Here is a 21,714-nt window from a genome sequence, read left to right on the forward strand (position 1 = left end):
AACAAATGAGTCCTCCTCCCCCACATCCTTAGAGGATAAATTTCATTAAGCCACCAAATGTATTGCGTTTGTTGCAGCAGCCCAGCTAACCGACAAAGTACTCTCAACTTTCCTATTAAGTCCAGCGGGAGCTTCAAGTGTGGAGCCACAAGTACGTAAGGGATTCTAGGCCTGAAACCTTGTTACAAAAATGCAAACAAGCAAACAAAAGACCTCCTGTCTGGGTTTCTTTGATGCTCTCCCAGGTTACTGCTGCGGGCCTTTAAACTTAAAAGGTGCTGTGCTGTAGTGGTTCCTCCCCACGCCTCTGTGTACATTTGTTCTCCATTGAAGATGGAGCTGATCTCTCTGGGGGGAAAACTGAGGCTATGCTTGCATGCCCGCAATAGGAGCCCTGTCGCTTGCTCAAGGCTCTTTCGAAGCCCTGCCGGGAATCTTTTCTGAGGCTGCCTGGGGGAGGCATGTCTCCTGGCCTGGATCGGTGAGTTTCGGGTGTGTTCCCCAGCAGCCGAGGCAGTGGTCAGGTCGGTGATCGCGCGGTCGCTCAGGCCCCGCGCCCCCCGCCCGCGTCTGCGGCTGCGCGGCCGGCCCGGGAGGGGGCGCGGCGGGCGGCTGGGAGCGGGGCCGCGAGCGGCATGTCTCGCTACACCAGGCCCCCCAACACCTCCCTGTTCGTCAGGAACGTCGCCGACGCCACCAGGTGAACCAAGACGGGACCCCGCGGCAGTACGGGCCCGGGCGGCGGGGTGTCTGGGTGCGGGCTGGGCGGTGGGCTGTCTGGGATGCTGGCCCGGTATCCCGGTGCTGAGTTGCAGGCTGTCGGGGTGTCAGCCGGGTGTCGGGGTACCAGCCGGGCGTTGTTGGGGTGCTGGACCCGTGTCGGGACACCGGACTACGGACTGTTGGGGTGTCCGGGTATTGGGGTGCTGACTAGGTGCTGTCGTGATGTCAGGATGCTGGCCGCGGTGTCGAGGTGCTGGCTGCGGTGGCAGTGTTGGTCCTGGCCTTGTTGTCACTGCATCCTGCAGACGCCGCCCACTAACCTTCCGGAGGAACTGGGGCTGTCTCATCCCAGGATGCGCACCTTTAGGCCTTGCAGTTTCCTCTGTGCTGTTCGGACAGTGCTTACCGCCCAAATTTAATATACAAGGCCAGCTTGGTCTATAAAGCGAGTTCCAGGACAGCCAAAGCTGTTACACAGTGAAATCCTGTCTCAAAAAAACAAACAACAACCCCAATAAATAAATATATATACACAAACGACTGGTGAACTCGATGTATATGTTTTTGAGTGCTGGGAACAGTCTTAGCCTTCATCATGGTTAAGTAGTCAGTTTCAGTCTAGATGATGCCAAGCATAGAGCCTAAGAAATGCCCCTTTTCCATATAGCACTTTTTCCTTTAATAGGAGCCGGAGGGAATGGGAAGGGTGACATTAATAATCACCTGAATTTCACTGGAATGACTTAACCCTCTTTCTAGTTCTGCAGTCTTGTCCACTTAAGGAAAAGGTGAAGTTCAAGGAGTTGCCTGGACCCAAACAGGCACAAATCGATACAGCTCTTCACTTATTAGTTATCTGGAGCAATTATGATTTAAGTGTTGTTTTGTTGAGAGGTCTGTACCTAGTCCAGGCTGGCCTCAAATTCCCTACATAGGCTAAGATAACCTTGAACTTCTGATCCCTATTTCCCACACCTCCCTCTCAAATACTAGGATCACCGGTGTGTGCCACCACTACGCTGATAATGTACTTTTAGGGATATTAAGTGCCTCAAATTTGATCACTATAAATATACATGCTACAACTGTAGACTGTGAATTAATAGAATTTTAAGATGCCTGTGTTTTATAGTTCTTCTCTTAACCTGTTTATCAATACATTATTACATAGAGAAATATTTAATATTTGGGTAGGCTTTAAAAAAATCTTACACTTAGACAACTTGAACAATAAGCACCAGGTCTTCATGGCATGTGTACAAAAGAAACCCCAGGGCTTTCCAATTCTAATGGCCACAAGAGCTAGGCGGAGTAATACAGGAGGGTGAAGCGGTCAGCTTAAAGGCGTGGGCTGCAGCAAATGGGCATGCACCATCTAATAGGGAAGTCATGTTGCCACTTTGTCTTTTCAGTTCTAGAGAAGCAAACACAGGAGGTCAGGACAGGAACTCAAACAGGGCAGGAACCTGGAGGCAGGAGCTGATGCAGAGGCCGTGGAGATTGTTGCTTACTCCACAGGGTTCCCTTAGCCTTCTTTCTTATGGAACCCAGGACCACCAGCCCAGGGATGACACCACCCACAATGGACTGGGCCTTTCCCAGACTCTGGCTTATGTCAAGTGGACATAAAGCAAGCCAGTACACTGTATGTATGCTTAACTTTTATTTCAGTTTTTAGAGATAGAGTTTCACTATGAGGTCTAGGCTGTATCTAAATTCATGGTAATCCATCTGCTGCCACCTCCTAAGACTATAGGGTGTGAGTTTGTTTGTTTGCTTGTTTTCGGAAAAGGAGTCATGGAGCCTGAGCCTGCCCGAAACACTCTGTGTAGAAGGAATATAGTGCACTCCTGATCCTTCTGCCCTTCCTGAGTGCTGGAATGACACCCTGTGGCACTTTACCCAGTTTAGAGTCTGTATGTCATTTATTAACACTATGTACAGAGAAGAAACTGAGGCTTATGAGGTGAAGTCGCTTGCCTAAAAATGCACAACAGGTGAACAGTGTTCTGGCAGAGCCATTATAGATAACCTGTAGTAACATTTTTTTGTGCAAAGTTTGTATAAGTTAATTAATAATATGTTGCCTTGACACTTTTGTTAGCTTTGAAATAACAGTATACTGATGAAGAAAATAATTATATATACAATATGATATAAACTATGTGGAAACTGAATTTTCAATATATTTAATAATTGAACATTATTATGTAATTAATAATATATTAAATAATAGCATATTAAATATATTAGCATTATATATAAAGTATATATAATGACATTGGAAGCAGAGTGGTGGTACATCCCAGCACTTAGGAAACAATAGGATCAGGAGTTCAAAGCCAGCTTGGGCTACATGAAACCTTGTCTTTTTTTGTCTTTTTTTTTTTTTTTTTTTTTTGGTGTTGGGGAGTATGAGAGGAAGGCAGGGTCTTACTATATATTCCTGGTTGTTCTTACAGGCACATGATACCACACCTTTAAAGATCTTGTCTCAAAAAACAAAAATGAACCAAAAAAAGGAAGAGAAGAAAAATAAAATGAGATTATAAAGAAATTTATTTGGCTGATTTTCTTTTCTTTTTTCATGTGTTTTAAAAGTGTGTGATTATGTGGGGTTGGGAGTCAGGTGTCATCCTCTACTTCTCTCTACCTTATTTTTCTGAGACAGGATCTCTCACTGAACCCAGAGCGCACTATTCCAGCTAGACTGTCTGATCAGCAAGGCCAGAGTTCCATCTCATGGAGCAGGCCTATCTTGGTTACTGTCCTATTTCTGTGAAGAGAAACCATGGCCAACACATCTCATCAAAGAAAGCATTTAAATGGGAGCTTGCTTACAGTTTCAGAGGTTTAGTCCATTGTCATCATGGTGGGGGACGTGGCAGCAGGCAGGCAGGCATGGTGCTGAAGCAATAGCTGAGGGCTTACATCCTGATCCTCAAGCAGCAGGCAGAGAGAGTGAGACTGGGCCTAGTATGGGCTTTGGAAACTTCAAAACCTACCCCCCAGTGACACACCTCCTCCAACAAGGCCACGCCTCCTAGTCCTTACTAAACAGTTCACCAACTGGGAACTAAATGTTCAAATATACAAGCCAGTAGGGGTTATTCTCATTAAACTAGCATAAGACCTTATATCCAACTTATAAAAACATAGTTGGTTACACCCTTAACATTTTTGCCACTATTGTACCTGTGGGTGTACCTTGCCTGCAGGTTGCTTCTGGAGGGTAACTAATAGCATTGGCAGTGTTCTATAATGCTTTATGTGTGGGGAGGGAGGAGATTCCTTTGGCCAGTAACTAAAAAGGAGGTAACCTATTCTTGGTACTGACAGTTTTATTTGGTAGTGTATGGTATCTAGTTGGCATATCTCCCTACCCCACTATAGAGTAAATCCATTTAAATGATATATATATATATATATATATATATATATACACACATATATTTATTTATTTATTTTAGGCAACTTCTAACTGTAGTAGGTTTCCATATGACTTTTTCAGAAAGCCTTTAAAGTTAATTATCCCTTCCTGTATTCCCTCCAGGACCCTCTTCCTTCCCCATTCAATCCTTCCTGTTCTGTTTTTCCTTTTATTCCCTTTTTAAAATGGCATTCTATTTTCCCTCCCTTAAAATTCCCCTCCTCCCCCAAAGCCCCTTACTGATTACATAAACTTGGTGGGTATTCCAAGTGAAACACACATATCTAAAGATTCAGAGCTGATATCCATATATGAGAGAAAATAGCTGATGTTTGCTTTCTGGGCCTGGGTTACCTCATTCAGAAGGATTGTTTCCAGTTCCATTTGTTTATGGGCAAGTTTCATGATTTCATTTTTTCCCTTTTTCCCCTCTTATTGAAAATAGATTTTTCTCTCATAATATATCCTGATTATGTTTTCTCCTCTCTCTATTCTTCTTTGCTCTTCCCTACCTCCCCTCCCATCCAGATCCCCTTTCTGTCTCTAATCAGAAAACAAATAGGCTTCTATGGGATTATAATAAAAATATAAAAGAAAACAAAAACTAACACATTGGAATTGGACAAAACAAACAGAAGGAAAAGAGCCCAAGAGAAGACAAAAGGAACAGAGACCCACTTGTTTGCACACTCAGGAATCCCATAAAAACACTAAACTGGAAGCCATAATATACACACACACACACACACACACACACATATTTATATTTATATTTATATTATGTTCTCTATCCCCCTCTGGCTCATATACTATTTACACTTCTGCCTCCAATGGGTCCTGTGAATCCTGAGGGGAAGCATTTGATAGAGACATCTGGTTTAGGGCTGAGTGTTCCAAGGTCTCTCACTTTCTGCATTTTGTCTAGCTGTGGGTCTCTGTATTTATTCCATCTGCTGCAGAAGGAAGCTTCTCTGATGATGGCTGAACAAGGCACTGATCTATGAGTGTGTATAGCAGAATGTCATTAGGAGTTATTTTATTGCTACTTTTTTGTTTGCTTTTAGAAGAATAGTATTTGATTTTACTCTAGGTCCCTAGGCTATCTATCTAGTCTCAGGTTCTGAGTCACTGAGTAGTGTCAGATATGGGTTCCATATTGTAGAGTGAGCCTTGAGTTAAATCAGATATTGGTTGGTTTGTCCTACAAGTGTTGTATCACCATTCCACTAGCATCTCTTGCAGGCAGGACACCATTGTAGTTTTCAGCTGACTTGGTGTTTACATTTCTTTTTTGGTAGTGTGCAGAGCACCATCCTGTACCAAAGACACTAGCACACCAGGCTCTTTGCAGGTAGGCACCAGCTCAGCTTCTCTATGTTCGCTGAGTTGTGTAGGTATTGTCTTCAGCAATGGGGTCTTGCTGTCAGTTTGTGGAGAGCAACCTGTAGTCTTGGCAACTGCCAGGATTGTTTGGAGATTCCCTTGAGATTCCTTTGGCTAACAACTCACTTAGATGTAACTCATTCGTGGTACTAAAAGCTTCATTTGGTGACAAGAGATGTCCAGCTAGTACTCTGTTTCCCCATTATTTGGCAATTTCATTTAGATCTCCTTCACATGGTGTGTGTGTGTGTGTGTGTGTGTGTGTGTGTGTGTGTGTGTGTGTGTGTTTTAGGAAGCTTCTGATTTAGTTTTCCTTAACAGCTAATTAATATTGATTATCCATTCATCAGTTGATGGATATCTAGGCTGTTTGCATTTCCTGGCTGTTATGAATAGAGCAGCATTGAACATGGATACACAAGTATCTCCATAGGTAGATGTAGAGTCCTTTGGGTGTATGCCCCAGAGTGGTATAGCTAGATCTTGAGACAGATCAATTCTCGGCTTCCAGAGGAATCACATGCTGATCTCTTGAGTGGCTACACCAGTTTTCATTCCAATCAACCATGACTAAAAGCTCCCCTTTCTTTGAATCTTCACCAGCTTCTCAGCATCTACTGACATTTTTCTTTAAGCGTGGCCATTCTGACTGGTGTAACATGAAATCTCAAGGCTATTTTAAATTTGCATTTTCCTGATGGCTAAGGATTTGAACATTCCTTAAACTGTTTCTCAGCCATCTGTGTTTCATCTTTTGATTAATCTGTCTAGTTCTGTACCCCATTTTTAATTGGGTTATTTTCTTGACATTTAGGGTCATTGTAGTCCTTTGTATATTATAGATATTAACCCTCCATCATATATCTATATCTATATCTATATTATATCAGATAGATAGATAGATAGATAGATAGATAGATAGAGAGTTGATAAGTCTTTCCCCCATTTTGTAAGCTACCTCTTCACTGTAACGATGGTGTCCTTTGTTGTACAGAAGCTGTTTTTTGTAATGAGGTCCCATTTGTCAATTGTTGGCCTCAATGCCTGCTATCAGGATCCTATTCAGAACGGATCAACCATATTCCAGCTTTCATCTCTATCAGATTCAGGGTATCAGGTGTTGTATTGAGACCCTTGATCCATTTTGAGTTTTGCTCAGGGTGAGAGATATGGATCTAGTTTCATTCTTCCATTCACAGTAAATCTGGCTTGACCAGCACCATTAGGTGAAGATGCAATTTTTTCTCCAATGTATATTTTAGGCCTCTCTGTCAAAAATCAGGTGTTTGTAGGTGTGTGGACTTAACATCGGGGTCCTCAGTTCTATTCCATTGATCAATGTGTCTGCTTTTATGACAGTACCATGCTATTTTTATTACTATAGCTCTGCAGTAAAAGTTAAAATCAGGAATGGTGATACATTCAGGAGTTCTTTTATTGTCAAAGGTTGTTTTAAGGGTCTAAAGAGATGGCTCAGCATTTAAGAGTACAGTTTCTCTTCCAGAAGACCCAGGTTCAATTCCTGTCACCCACATGGCTGCTCACAAACCTCTGTAACTGAAGTTCTAGGGGATCCTATGACCTCTTCTGGCCTCTGCTGCCACCAGGAATGCACTAGTACTCATATAACATGCCGACAGAACACTCATACACATAAAACAATCATTTAAAAACATTCTAGTTTTTGCATGTTTCCTTATATAAAGCTTGATTTTTTTTTTCAATTTCTGTAAGGAGTTGCACTGGGGATTTTGTTGAATCTGTAGATGGCTTTTGATGGGATGGCCGTTTACAAGATTATTTTACCAATCCATAAACATGGAAGGTCTTTTCTCCTGCTATCTTTTTCAATTTCTTTCTGCATTTCTTAAAGTTTTGGTTATATAAATCTTTTGCTTCCTTAGTTAGATTTATCCCAAGATTTTTTTTTTTTCAAGACAAGGTTTCTGTATATAGCCCTGGCTGTCCTGGAACTCATTCTATAGAGCAAGCTGGCCTCAAACTTAGAGATCCACCTGCCTCTGCCACTTGAGTGCTGGGATTAAAGGAATACACCACTACCACCTGATTTATCCCAAGGTTTAAAAAAAAGATTTATGTCTACAAGTGTTTTGCCTGCATGTATGTCTATGCACCATGTACATGCCTGGTACCGAAGGAGGTCAAAGAGAGCATCAGATCCCCTGGACCTGGAGTTATGGACAATTGTGAGCTGCCATGTGGGTCCTTGGACTAGGACCCAGGTTCTCTGAAAGAACAAGTGCTCTTAACCACTAGGCATCTCTCTGGTCCTCCCAGGATGTGTTTTGAGGCCATTGTGAATGGTACCCTGTTTTCCTATTCCTCTCTCAGTGTGTTTATTGTTTGTAGATAGGAAAGCTGCTAATTTTTGTGCACCAGTTTGTATCCCGCTGCTTCATTAGATGCATTTGTCAGCTGTAGAAGCTTCCTGTGGATTAGTCTTTCATGTATAAAGTCATACTATCTGCAAATAAGGCTGTCTGACTTCTTCCTTCCCTGTTTGTGCCTTCACCTTCACCTGTCTTATTGCTTTGGCTAAGGCTCTGAGCACTATTCAAACAGGAATGGAGAGAGCAGACATGCTTATCTTGGTCCCGATTTTAGTGGAAATGCTTTGACTTTGAGTGCTGTTTGTTTTTGTTCTTTTTAAAGCTTCCAAGTTTATCATTAAGTTGTTAATATGAAAGTGCTCAAGCTTTTTTTGTTTGTTTGGTCGGTTGGTTGGTTGGGTTTTGTTTGTTTTTTGTTTTTCGACTCTGTGTAGTTTTGATGCCTGTCCTGGATCTCACGCTGTAGTCCAGGCTGGTCTCGAACTCACAGAGATTCGCCTGGCTCTGTCTCCCAAGTGCTGGGATTAAAGGCTTGCGCCACCACTGTCCAGTGTGCTCAAGCTTTTTGATGAAGGCACTTAGTGTTAGACTTTTCCTCTTAGGACTACTGTCATTGTGTTCCATAGATGTTCTGTCTTTGTTTTCACTTAATTCTAGGAAGTTTTCAGTTTCTGTGACTTCCCCCTTGACCCAATTTTCATTAAATAGTATGTTTAGTGTCCACGACTTTGTGTACTTTCTGCCTTTTCTATTGCTGTTGATATACATGTCAACATACATTCTTTTGTGGTCATATAGGCTGCAGAATATTATTTCAGTTTCTCTATATCTGTTGAGACTTGCTTTGTATTTGCTTTGCTTAAAATGTGGTCAGTTTTGGAGAAAGTTTAATGAGCTGAGAAGAAGGTTTGTTCTTTAGTGTTTGGGCGAATGTGCTGTAGATATGTGAGGTCTATCTGCTTTAATGTTATCATTTAACTCCAGTGTCTCCATTTAGTTTTTGTCTGGGTGGTCTGTCTATTGAAGACAGTTGGGTATTGAAGTCACCCACTATCACTGTGTGAGGGTCAATGTGTAAGTTTAGAGTTAATTTATGAAACTGGTTGCCCTGTGTTTGATACATACATGTTTTGGATTGGAATATCATGTTGGTGGATTTTTCCTTAAGTGAGTATGGAGTACCCTCCTTATCTCTTCTGCTGAGTTTTGGTTTGAAGTCTGTTTTGTCAGATATTAGAATATCTACACTTGCTTCTTGGTTTCATTTGCTTGAGAATTCCTTTTTCTATCCTTTTACCCCAAGATGGTATCTTCTGTAGATGGTGTGTTTCTTGGAGGCAGCATAAAGATGGATCATATTAGTTTGTATCCTTTTATTAGGAAATTGAGACCATTAATACTGATAGTTGTTGAACAGTGTTTGTGGACTATTACTTTACACTGTGTAAATATATGCTGCTGTGATTGGTTTAATAAAGAAGGTGACCGGCCAATAGCTGGACAGGATATAGTTAGATGGAAGAACCAGACTAAGGACACTGGGAAGAAGGAGGGTAGAGTTAGAGGAGTCACCAGCCAGACATGGGAGGAAACAGGAGGTGCAAGATGAAAGAGAAATAATGCTATGTGGCAGAATGTAGATTAGTAAAATGGGTTAATTAAAGTTGTAAGAGTTAGCTAGTAACAAGCCTGCACTATTGGCCGAGCATTTATAATTAATAAATCTCTGTGCATTCATTTTGGAGCTGGCGGTCCTGACAAAAACTCTACCTACAAATATTTATTAGTTCTTGTTTTGTTACCATGGTGTTGTTTTCTTAGACTTCTGAGACTTTGTGCCTTCTTGGGTGTGTTTAGTCTTCCTTTCAGACCAAGGTACTCCCTCTATTATCCTCTGCAGAGCTGGTTTAGTGGATGTAAATTAAATGCCTTAAATCTGCCTTTATCATGAAATATTTTATTTCTCCTTTAATTAAAACTCATAGTTTTGCTGAGTAGAGCAGGTTGGGTTGGCATTTCTGGTCTTTCAGAACTTGTAGAACATTAGTACAGGGCTTTCTTGGTTTGGTGGTCTCCACTGACTAGTCAGTGTGTTGGTGGCTAGACAGATGCCTCAGCAGTTAAGAGCACTGGCTACTGTTCCAGGTGACCTGAGTTTGATTCCCAGCACCACATGATAGCTACAACCATCTGTAACTCCGGTTTCCAGAGATCTGATGCCCTTTTCTGGTTTTGCTGAGCACCAGTCACACAAGCAATACACCCACATACATGTATGTAAAACACTTCTACACAGAAAATAAAAGTAAATCTTAAAAAAAAATTACTGTAATTCTGATGGGCCTGTCTTTATATGTGATTTGATCTTTCTCTCTTGAAATTTTTAATAGTCTTTTTTTGTTTGTTTAAGTCCTGTACATTTAGTATTTTGGTTATCATGTGTTGTGGGGAGTTTCTTATCTGTCTATTTAGTGTTAGGTATACTTCTTGTACCTTGATAGGCACCTCCTTCTTTAGATTGTGGAGAGTTTCTTCTATGATTTCATTGAAAATGTTTGGAGTTGGGGATTTAGCTTGCCTAGCAAGCACAAGGCCCTGGGTTTGATCTTCAGCTCCACAAAAAGAAAAAAAAATGTTTTCTATGCCTTTGACCTGTTTTTTTCTCCATCTTCTATACCTATGATTTGTAGGTTTGATCTCTTCATGGTGTCCCAGATTTCCTGGATGTTCTGTTCTTAGTTGTTTTGTTTTGTTTTGTTTTGTTTTGTTTTGTTTTTTTCAAGACAGGGTTTGCTCTTAGTTGTTTTGTTTTAGATTTAGTGTTTTCTTGATTGAGTGATCCATTTCTTTTACCTTGTCTTCAAGATTTGATGTTCTCTCTTCTGATTCAATCTTTTGGGGATGTTTTCCTCTGAGATCTTTGTTTGGCTTCCTGAATTTTTTTTTTTTTTTTTTTTTTTACATATTTCCCTTTGACTTTTCTTCAAAGATTCTCTCTCTTTTTTTTTTACCTTCTATTTACATATCTTGAATTGTGCTCATCTTTTCATTCAACCGTTTTTTCATGGACTTCAGGGATTTATACATATCCTTTGAATTCCTTGAACATATTTATCATTGCTATTTTGAAGTCTTAATCTTGTTCATCACCTAAGTTGCTTGTCTCAGGGCATAATTCAGTGGGGGTGCTGGTTTCTGAAGGAGACTTGCTGTCAGGGTTGTTCATGGTGTTTGTGGTTTTGTAACGGGATGGAGGCATCAGGATTAAGATTGTTTGTGGGGTTTCTTGGTGTGGCTGTCTGGTCTCAGTCTTGTTGAGTAGGTGTTTGGATTTTTGCTTGCTGTTACCTCAACTTGTTGTGGACCAGTTAAATGATGCTTGGTTTTCAGTCTTGAGGCCACTCTGGGTTTCATGGTGGGGATCCCCATGGTTCCTAGTCAGTGCTGTGGGTAGGATGACTGACATTCAAGTGGACCAAAGCCAGTTTTTTCAGAAGACCCATTCCTTCTGATTTATTGAATGAAGAGGTGAAAGAAAAAAAAACATTGTCAAACTAAAAGACAATTTGAGAAGGCAGCCAAGCAACATTAAATAAAGTATATCATAAACTAGACACTGCCTGGGCATATAGTGGATGCCTAGTCAATGTTAACTGAATCTTTATGTAATAGTTCCTAGATCCTCACCTCTAGCCTTATTTACTGATTTATTGGGCCATCAAGATGGCTTATCAGGAGAAGGCACTCCATGTGCAATCCTGACGACCCCAGATCCCCAGAGCCTATCAAAAAAGAGGAGAATTAACTCTTAAAAGTTGTCTCTGACCTTCGCATGCATGGCAGGTGACTCACGGATTCACACCATACACACAAGCAGATGTTAATGTGAAACTAAAATTGTCAAATGTAATTAAAAATCAGACATATTATCTAGTCTGGAGCGGAGTTAGTTAATCTCACTTGCATGCCCACAGGCTTTGTGAACACATCACATCTCCTTCCACAGCTCTGCACAGAAAGCTGCCTGTCTCCCCTTTCATCTTTACTAACTTCACTGACAACAACTTCCTTCCTGCTGCAGCCAGGAGCTGTGCAGTCACCTTGGAGTCTCCCCGCTCTGCATTGTTCCTAAGCACTCTCTTTTTTTCAGAGCCGTGCTTTAAACTAGAAGCTTAAGGCTGAGTCCCTGTGAGCTCCCCTAGGCTGTGTGATTACTAATGGACTAGTGTGTGATTCCCTCTCCATCACTTGCTGGCTCAGTGACGATACAGACAGACTAACCTGTCTGTAAACACCCATAGACCTGTGAGAATTAAATGACCTTCAGATGAACAGCTTGTGTATGTAACTGTCAGCTAGCACTGCTGGACAAGCTGTGCCTCCGGTCAAATTACAGCTCCACAAGACATGATGCTACTGTCAGGTCCAAAGGAAACTCCAGTTCTCCAGACTCCAAAAAGCATTCCAAATATCCAGAAATGAGCTCAGCTTGGACTTCAGGGAGAACCCCCCACCTGCAAATTCCCTCCAGCTCACAGGCTTCCCTCCCCCAAAGCTACTCATTCTCCTTATAGTCCTGCTATTTCGCTCGCCATGTGCCCTCTGTGGCCTGCTCCTGCTTCTCACTCTTCTCCGTTCTCTGCCCCCGCTATTCACCCCTCTCTCTCACAGATCGCCCTGGCCAGGCCCAGTCTACTTCTTTCTCTCTCTGTTCTGGACTCTTTCAGATGTCTCTGGCTGTTTCTCTCTCTCTCTCTCTCTCTCTCTCTCTCTCTCTCTCATCTTTTTTAAGTAAGCCCTGTGCCTATAATGGTAGAAGGCATACAGGAGGCTCAAAACACCATCAAATATAAGAATAAAGTAGTTATTTTGCTTTGGGGTATATGGGAAAATACACTTTTTTGTTGTTGTTGTTGTTGTTAAAGTCCAAGAAATAATCCTGAGACTGCTTTAGATTCTAATTCTCGCTTTCTGAAAACAAAATTCCAATAAACATGAAGTTATAGTGAGACAAGTGAATATATTCTTAAATGAAACTATCCAGTCTTATGATGGAAGTAACTTTCAAAGGTGGATGTGCTGACTTTAACAACCACCTGTAATGTTTGTAAAAATACAGACTCCCAGGTCCCTAATCCAGACTCCCTGAATTAGGGTCTCCAAGAGAGAAAGGATTGATAGTGGTTTGGTTTGGTTTCTCTTTTAAAACCTTGGGTGAAACTAGGCTTGATGGTACAGCCTGCAATCCTAGCACTTGGGAGGCTGGTGCAGAAGGATTGGGAGTTCAAGGCCAGCCTGGTCTACATAGCAAGACTTGGTTCCCCTGTTATACCCAGATCTCAGGGACCCCCAAAAGACCACCATGGAGCCTGAATCCCATATGTAAAAGCAAAGAGCCTTTATTCTCCTCAAGCTCCAGGGGTGAGAGCAGAGAGCCCAGAGCCCAGGCAGGGTGGGGATTTTATCAGAGCAGAGGTTGGGGTGAGGGGATTTCCAGGGTTCAGGACCCTGACTAGCTAACATTTGTCTAGGGGTATCTGTAAAACAAAAATAGGTGTGTGTTAGACTCAGGGACATCTGGCCACCTTATCTACTGGTTGGAATGTTTGGGATGTCAGGTACTTTCCCTGGGTTGAGTCAGCTTATGGCTTTTCCTGGGTCTGGGTGTTGCCTGCCAGTAAGCCTGTCATAGAAGCTGTGTCTGGGCCTTTAAGCCTGTCATGGCAGCTGTGTGGTCAAGTTCTTTTGGGCCCTTCCACATCCCCCCACTCCCAAAAAGAAAGAAATGTGGATAATTGTTACAAAAGACAGTTTTAGATATGAAAGTTTAGACAATATACTTAATTTTTTTTTTTAACTTTTATTTGTGTGGGCCTCTTTCTCCATGCTTGAAGATTAAAAGACAACTTGCAGGAGATTGATGGGGGAATATCTTTGTGTGTTGTGAAAATATGTTGCTCTGATTGGTTGAAAAATAAAGCCATTTGGCCTATGGCAAGGTAGCTTAGAGGCAGGCAGAAAATCCAAACAGATAGACAGGAAGAGAAAGGAGAGGAAAAAGCAGCTGCCAGCTGCCACTGAAGGAACAAGATGCCAGCAGACCAGTAACCATGGCCACATGGCAACTTATAAATTAATAGAACTGGGTTAATTTAAGATATAAGATCTAGATAATAAGAAGCCTGCCATGGCCATAGTTTAAAAATAATATTAGCCTATGTGTGTTTATTTAGGTCCAGGCAGCTGCTGGACCAGCAGGTGAGAGAGATTTGTCCTGACCCCAGGCCAGGCAGGACACAAGAAAACTTTTAGCTACAGGAGACTGTTCTTTCTTTCCACCATGTGGGTGTTAAGGTTTTGAACTTAGGTCTTTGGGTTTAGCTACATACGCCTTTACCCATTGAGCTGAGCCCTCTCATTGGCCCAACAATACATTTTTTTTCTAAAGTTTAATTGGATTTCTGTAGGCAAACTGTTTATTCCAGCTACTTATATTTCTTTGCCTTATTTCTATACCACTCCAGGCCTGAAGACTTACGCAGAGAATTTGGTCGATACGGCCCCATAGTAGACGTTTACATCCCACTTGACTTCTATACTCGCCGCCCCCGAGGATTCGCTTATGTTCAATATCCTTTATTTTATGTGTGCATGCAAATATACATGTGCTTATATGTATTTAGGAGTGTATGTTATGAGATCGACATTGTCTAAAGCAGTTCACAGTAGCTGGCAAGTACCCCCGTAACCCCTAGTTGGGTCAGCTTGTTAGCTAGACTCCAACCATAAGCCTAGCATGACAAAAGGCACCTAAGCTGGAGCAGAGTGAAGAGGGAGGGTGGACACAGGTGTAAAGCCTGGAAGAATGAGGCCTTTATCAAGCAAAAGATAGTCTTTGAGACTTCTGGCTTTCCTGCATTTATTCAGAGTTCTGGAGTCAAAGCTAAGTCTGATTTTATTGGTTCTACATCTCTGAAAAGTCCACTTTGCAACTCCTAAAGAGTAAAGGTCAAGGTTCAAGACCCAGTGTCCCTGAGGTCATTGCCAGTCTCCTTTTATGTGCATTTTTTGAGCTTCCTTGTTTGTTAGTTTAAGAAACTAGTAACAAGGCCCAGCATGGTGGCTCAGACCTTTAATCCTAGAGCTTGGGAAGCAGAGGGATCTCTGTTGGTTCAAGGACAGCCTGATCTATACACAGAGCTTCAGACCAGGCAGAGCTACAAAATGAGACCCTGGAGAGAGAGAGAGAGAGAGAGAGAGAGAGAGAGAGAGAGAGAGAGAGAGAGAGCTAGTAAGCAGCCTCCTGAATACAGCTACTTCCATTTTACACAGCTATTGCCCCTTATAATAAGGCTTGAGATCATATGCTTTAGAGGAGGGAATTTAGTGGAGCATTTCAAATCAGGATATGTGTTTCCAGATGGTCACAGATTGTTTTTGAATGAAAACCAAGGACATGACTGCTCCTATATATGGTTGAGGAAAAGGTTCATTGTAGACCTGAGAGAGAAAATAGCCAGAGGCATCTGGAAGGGCCCAGGCTGAACGGGACTATGGGGGAGGGGCAAGAGAGGAGCTAGGACCCAAGAGGCCAAGGGAGCATATATCCAAAATGGTTGTCTTGTAGTGGGAAGAAAAGCTGGGGAGGGGGGGGGGGGGGGGGGGGAGGGAGGAGAGGAAGGAAGAGACGAATGGTTAGGGTGGGGGTAGGGTATGCCAGCCAGGATGACTCTGTAACAGGTACTTGCAAAGGTGGCCAGCATCCACTTTGATGTTAATAGGCACCTCAGCCGTTTCCCAGGTTTCTTTGAAACCTAACTGTTTTCCTGCTATTTTATACTTACATCCCAGTAGTAACACCTAAGGGACTGTTCGAAGTAGTAGGTTCAAAGGTGGGCACCATCCTCAAAGGACCAGAGTAGTCCTTTGTGTCAGCTTACTTTTATTGTTGCAGTTTTGTTTATGAGTCATTTCTCCTAAATTCATAACTAGACTTTTAGTGATAGAGTACTTTTATTTGCAGAATAAAAGCTTCCGCACCCTGATATTTTCAGGAAAACCCTCATGGATCCTTTCTCTGAAAAGGGGGTTGGGGAGAAGCTCTAAACAGTTTATTGTAAAATGCCAACTAATCTGAGATTAACTTTTTTCTCACTTTTCAAACTATGCTGCTAATTGTATCTACTGTTCCATTTTTGTATTCATGTTTCTAAATCACAAGAGGGGATTTGTTGTCATAATGAAATACAAAAGCTTTTCTGGTTATTTACATTGGAGCCAGAACTTGGTTTTCCTGTTAACTTAATTCACATGTAAATAATACTCTAGAAATATTTTTACTTACCATCTGATGTCCAAAGTGTCCTTAACAGCTGATCATATTTGAAGATGTTCGAGATGCTGAAGATGCCCTTTACAACCTCAACAGGAAGTGGGTATGTGGCCGGCAAATTGAAATACAGTTTGCACAAGGTGATCGCAAAAGTAAGTGTAAATGACCATTAGCGCTCCATTACTAACTGAATGGGCCTCAGCAACAGCCGCGTTTTCCTTGAAGTTCTTCAGAAAGTGATACCGACTGAGTGGCCGCTACTGCGGTATTCAGTCAGCGAACCGTTAGAAGCCTTGTTCTTCATATTCCAGCACCAGGCCAAATGAAGTCCAAAGAACGCCACCTGTGCTCTCCAAGTGACCACAGGCGATCCAGGAGCCCCAGCCAGAGGAGATCTCGAAGTCGAAGTTCATCCTGGGGAAGAGACCGGAGGCGGTCAGACAGCCTGAAGGAGTGAGTTCTGAAAGCAGCCGTGCACGGCTTCATTGTTTACATTTTCTGGAAAACATTTTAAAGAATACTGGGTCGGGCTACTTAGATGATGATAGTATACCCCCCAAAGTGGGGAAGCAGAAGCAGATGTTGTGGGTGTCACATGCCCTGTAGCCCCAGCACTCAAGAATGGAATAAGCAGGATGTTATGCCCCAGGATTAAGGCCAGCTGGGGCTACACACTAAGACCGTATCTCAAAAATAATACATAAAGTAATATATACTCAACAAACAAGGTTAGGAATTTTAGATAAGTAAAATTTTCCTAAATGAACCCAGTAATTCAGAATCTTGACTTTTGAAAAGGAGCAAACTAAAAAACTGTACTAAACTAAGGTTGGCTAAAATACAATCAATTCTTTTGTTTGTTTGTTTTGTTTTTCAAAACAGAGTTTCTCTGTCTACCCCTGTTGTCCTGGAACTCCATCTGTAGACCAGGCTGGTCTTAAACTCAGAGATCAGCATGCCTCTGCCTCCCAAGCACAATTTATTCTTATAAATTGATAATGTATTATTATTAAGAATAATTTCCAGCTATGCCCATATTATAGAAAGGAGACAAGAAAATAGTAAGTTTGTTAAGAAGGGACACTCACAAGTTACCTATTTTTCTACTTAGGAATCTCTGTCTATTTTATTAGAACACAGCAATCACAATGGAAATCAAATGTTGATACTGCTGAAACAGTCATTGAAACTGGATTGTCAAGCCCAAATTCTCTTAAACATTTATGGTTTGATGCTTTAACTTTTTCACTGTGGAATTTTAAAGTGAATTCTGATCTTAGTATGATCCGAATACCTGGATGTGGTGGTAACTGAAAGGTGAAGGAGGCGGCTCTGGAATCTGAGGCCACCCTCAGCTATACAAAGAGTGTCAGACTAGCCAGGACCACAAGTGTGCCAGGCTGAAAAAACAAGCAGACAAACAAACAAAGAGAAAAGAAGAAGAACAGTACAATTGCACCGTGGAGTTAGGGAGGAGGCTCAGTTGGTAAAGTGTCCACCTTACAAGCATGAGAATCTGAGTTTGGATCCCCAGCACCAAGCCAAAGCTGGACGTTGTGGAATGTGTCTGTAGCCCTAGCACTAGAGGAAGCAGAGACAGGCATTTCCCTAGAGCTAGCTGGTCAGCCAGTTTAGCCAATTAGTGAGAGCTGGATTCAGTGAGAGACCCTGTCTCAAAAATAAAGTGGAAAGCCATAGAGTAAGACACCCAGTGTCAACCTGGGCCGTGATGGCACACACCTTTGATCCCAGCACTCCGGAGGCAGAGGCAGGTGGATTTCTGTGAGTTCGAGCCCAGCCTGGTCTACAGAGTGAGTTCCAGGACAGGCTCCAAAGAATTTAAAGAAGGTGAATTACCATTGAGTAATAGACAAAGCCACCTGACATTCTCCTTTAGTCTCTGCATGGGTACCAACGCTCCTCCATCCCCGCTCCGACACATGCACATACTCCCTGTCTCCCCCACCCCCCACACACAATTAAAAATAAAGACAGCCCTACTTCCACAGAATTGGGGGCAGGTTTTACTAGTTTTGGGTCTGCATTGCCCTCATCTCTGGGAATTTTGTCTCCTAAGTCCCAGCCATTTTGATAGCTTTGAACTCTTGAGGCTTGTAACTCGTTTTGTTTATTTTGGATATTCTCTAATGCTTTCAGATCATAAATGTTGTGAGGAGGCTTTTGCTTTTCTTTTGACAGAGAGTATCGATGTATAGCCAAGGCTGGCCTGGAACTTGAGATCCTCCTGCCTCAGCCTCTTGGAAAGCTGGGACAATAGGCATTTACCATCACGCTAGCTCATATAGCAGGTTTTGCTTTTATGAGCATTGTTTATGAACTTTAAATAGTTGTTTTCTTTCTTTCCCTATTTGTAAGGTTTTTTCTTCTGATTTTTATGCCTGTTAACAGTTGTTTAACCCAGCTGGGTGCTGGGTACATGTCTGTAATTCCAGCACTTGTGACGTTGGACAGGATAATCATAAAATTGAGATTGGCTGGACTGCACAGGAAGACCCTGACAGAGAGAGAGAGAGAGAGAGAGAGAGAGAGAGAGAGAGAGAGAGAGAGAGACAGAGACACAGAGAGAGAGAGAGACAGAGAGACAGAGAGAATGCTTAACCCAATCTAAATATACAGGACTTTTTGCAGAACTATGGCATATGATATAGGGTCACAAAATAAAAATGTTTTGAACATATATTCTAGTATAACAGATATTGCAGACTTGTTACTTATGTTTGAACCAAAAGCACGAGTGATAAAATTAGAATTATTTTTTTTAGGACTGGAGGTGTGGTTTGGTGTATTCACCTAGCAAACACAAGGCCCTGTGTAGTTGGTTGGTTTTTTTTTTTTTTCTTTTTTTACTTTTTAGGGGCATGCCACTCAGCTCCCAGATAAATACAGAGACTTTTTTTTTTTGGAGCTGAGAATCGAACCCAGGGCTCAGACTTATTCTTACTTATGAATGCCTAGCCTTAGCTTGGCTTGTTTCTAGCCAGTTTTTCTAACTTAAATTATCCCATTTCTCTTTAATTACTGTTTGCCTCTGGGCTTTTATCCTGTCTTTATTCTATATGTCTTTCTTTCCTTCTTACGTCGTGGCCAGCTGTGTGGCTGAGTAGCTAGCCCCTGGCGACCTCCTCTCGTTCTCCTTTTCTTGCTGCTCGCTCCCTTCCCTAGAGTTCTCCTCCTATTTATTCTCTCTGCCTGCCAGCCCCACCCATTTCTCTCTCCTGCCTAGCTGTTGGCCGTTCAGTTCTTTATTAGACCAATCTGGTGTTTTAGACAGGCAAAGTAACACAGCTTTACAGAGTTAAACAAATGCAACATAAAAGAATGTAACACATCTCTGCATCATTAAACAAATGTTCCACAGCATAAATAAATGTAACACATCTTAAATTAATATTCCACAATATCCCCGGGTTCTAGCCCCAGTGCTGCCAAAAAAAAAAGAGTGTATTGTCACTAATGTATTAAAACATAATGTGTTAATCAGATTTCCCATCATTATAACAAACATCTCCAAGAAGAACTTAGGGAGGAAAGATTTATCTTGCTCAGAGTTTCAAAGGATCCAGCCCATGGGAGGCTAGGTTCATTGCTGTGGGCCTGAGGTGACTATCATGCCCAGGGACCTTATGGTGCAAACTGCTCAATTCATGGCAAACAGTAAGCTTGGAGGAAAGAACAGGTGATAAGAAACAGCTGTTGCCAGGCAGTGGAGGCACATGCTTTTAATCCCAGCACTTGGAAGGCAGAGGCAGGTGATTCCCTGAATTCAAGGCCAGTCTGGTCTACAAAGTGAGTTCCAGGACAGCCAAGGCTACACAGAGAAACACTGTTTCAAAAGAGAGAGAGAGAGACAGAGACAGAGACAGAGAGACAGAGAAAGCCTTAAAAGCACCCCCAGTGATCCACTACTTAGAAGGCCTCACCTTCTACCTTACACCTCCTCCTGATGATGCCATACACTACGAGTTCATCAAAGGACTAACCCACTGATAAGGTCAGAGCCCTCAGAATCCACTGGCTAGCAACCAGGCCCCTAATACTTGAGTCTGGGGAGGATATTTTCTTTTCTTTTTCTTTTTCATTTTACCAGTATGGGTCTTTTACTTGCATGTATGTCTGTGCCTCACATGTATGCAATACTTTCAGAGGACAGAAGGTTCCCGATCCCCTGGAACTGCAGTTACGAACAGTTGTGTGTGGCTGAACATGTGTTTGTTAGGAATTGAACCCAGATCCTCTGGAAGAGCAGCAAGTGCTTTTAACCACTGAGCCATCTTGACAGCGCCTGTGGGGTGTATTTCATATTCAGACCATCGCACATATTCAGTGCAGTATAAAGCATGCCAGGAAGTACTGTCTCTTAACCTGTCGTCTTGTATAAAGTACATGCTCTAATGTCACACATGCTTTCAGGTCTCGACACAGGCGGTCTTCTTACAGTCAGTCCAAATCTCGCTCCAAATCACTACCAAGGCAGTCTACCTCAGCAAGGCAGTCAAGAACACCAAGAAGGAATTCTGGATCTAGAGGAAGGTCAAGATCCAAGTCCTTACCAAAAAGGTCCAAGTCAATGGAAAAATCACAGTCACGCTCACCTCAAAAGCAGACTGGCTCAGGAGCAAAATCAAGATCACATGGACAACACTGTGACTCCCTAGCAAGATCGCCATGCAAGTCCCCCAGAGGGTACACCAGTTCTGGAACTAAGACACAGACAGCAAAGCATCCTCAGTTTCGGTCACATTCCAGATCTCGGAATTATCATCCTAAAAACAGTTGGTGAACAGCAACATCTCAAAGAGCTCCAGGGCTCTGCTATAAGTTATTAAACCTGGTTGTGGTTAAAATTCTTCAAGGCTTATAGAAATGTGAACTGGTGTTAGTCACTTTGGGCATATGGAAGGAATAAAATCGACCTAACTCTGATGACTAAATATTTGATCTCCATGTAAGGGCTTATCCACAAATCACTGTGTGTGCAGTGTAACCATTAGGCTGCGTTTTGTTCACACTGTAGCAAGGGGGTACTTCCCAAAGGAAATAGGCAAAATGGACCCAATATAAAAATTCTCCTTAGATATTAAATATTATCAATAATGTCCTTTATAAAAATGTGTTTTACTCTAAAGCACTTTCCACATAAAAAGTAATTGTGACTATATAGAATTGCATAGGCCAAACTTAAACTCTTTGACATCCGTCTTTCTTGTGACTTTTGTTTAAGCTTGGGCCAATTCTTGGTAGGTACTAGTTCAAATTACAGTATTCTCAAATCTCAAAAGATAAAATTTACATAGAGATTCCATATCTGCTGAAAAGATAGTTAAAAGATAGTTAAACGATATTTAAAAGATAACTCAAAGAACATGTCATTGTTTTTTTAAATACAACAGCATAGGCCAGTTGGCATGAAATGATATCCATGTTTGCTTAAAATATGAAAACAAAGCCAGGTGTTGGTGGCACATGCCTGTAAT

General features: G+C 42.0%; 1 protein-coding gene across 2 annotated transcripts; it reads left to right on the plus strand.

The window, feature by feature from the left end:
* Nucleotides 1-321: 321 nt before the first annotated feature.
* Nucleotides 322-21,714, plus strand: Srsf12 (serine and arginine rich splicing factor 12). Of its 2 annotated transcripts, none has more exons than XM_036179251.1 (5): nt 322-481; nt 14,412-14,516; nt 16,268-16,371; nt 16,531-16,672; nt 20,651-21,714. In XM_036179251.1, the coding sequence occupies exons 1-5, from the start codon at nt 462-464 to the stop codon at nt 21,018-21,020; spliced, it is 741 nt and encodes a 246-aa protein (XP_036035144.1). In that variant the 5' UTR covers nt 322-461; the 3' UTR covers nt 21,021-21,714. The 2 variants fall into 2 exon arrangements, with proteins under 2 accessions (XP_036035144.1, XP_036035145.1); XM_036179252.1 differs by lacking the exon at nt 322-481 and adding an exon at nt 512-700.

This window comes from Onychomys torridus, chromosome 2 (genome assembly GCF_903995425.1).
Source record: "Onychomys torridus chromosome 2, mOncTor1.1, whole genome shotgun sequence".
Lineage (NCBI taxonomy): Eukaryota > Metazoa > Chordata > Mammalia > Rodentia > Cricetidae > Onychomys > Onychomys torridus.

Coding starts and splice junctions, on each gene's coding strand:
- Srsf12 (XM_036179252.1), top strand. CDS start 636: ATGTCTCGCTACACCAGGCCCCCCAACACCTCCCTGTTCGTCAGGAAC. Junction 14,517..16,267: donor CGAGGATTCGCTTATGTTCA/ATATCCTTTATT, acceptor ACAGCTGATCAT/ATTTGAAGATGTTCGAGATG. Junction 16,673..20,650: donor CGGTCAGACAGCCTGAAGGA/GTGAGTTCTGAA, acceptor ACATGCTTTCAG/GTCTCGACACAGGCGGTCTT.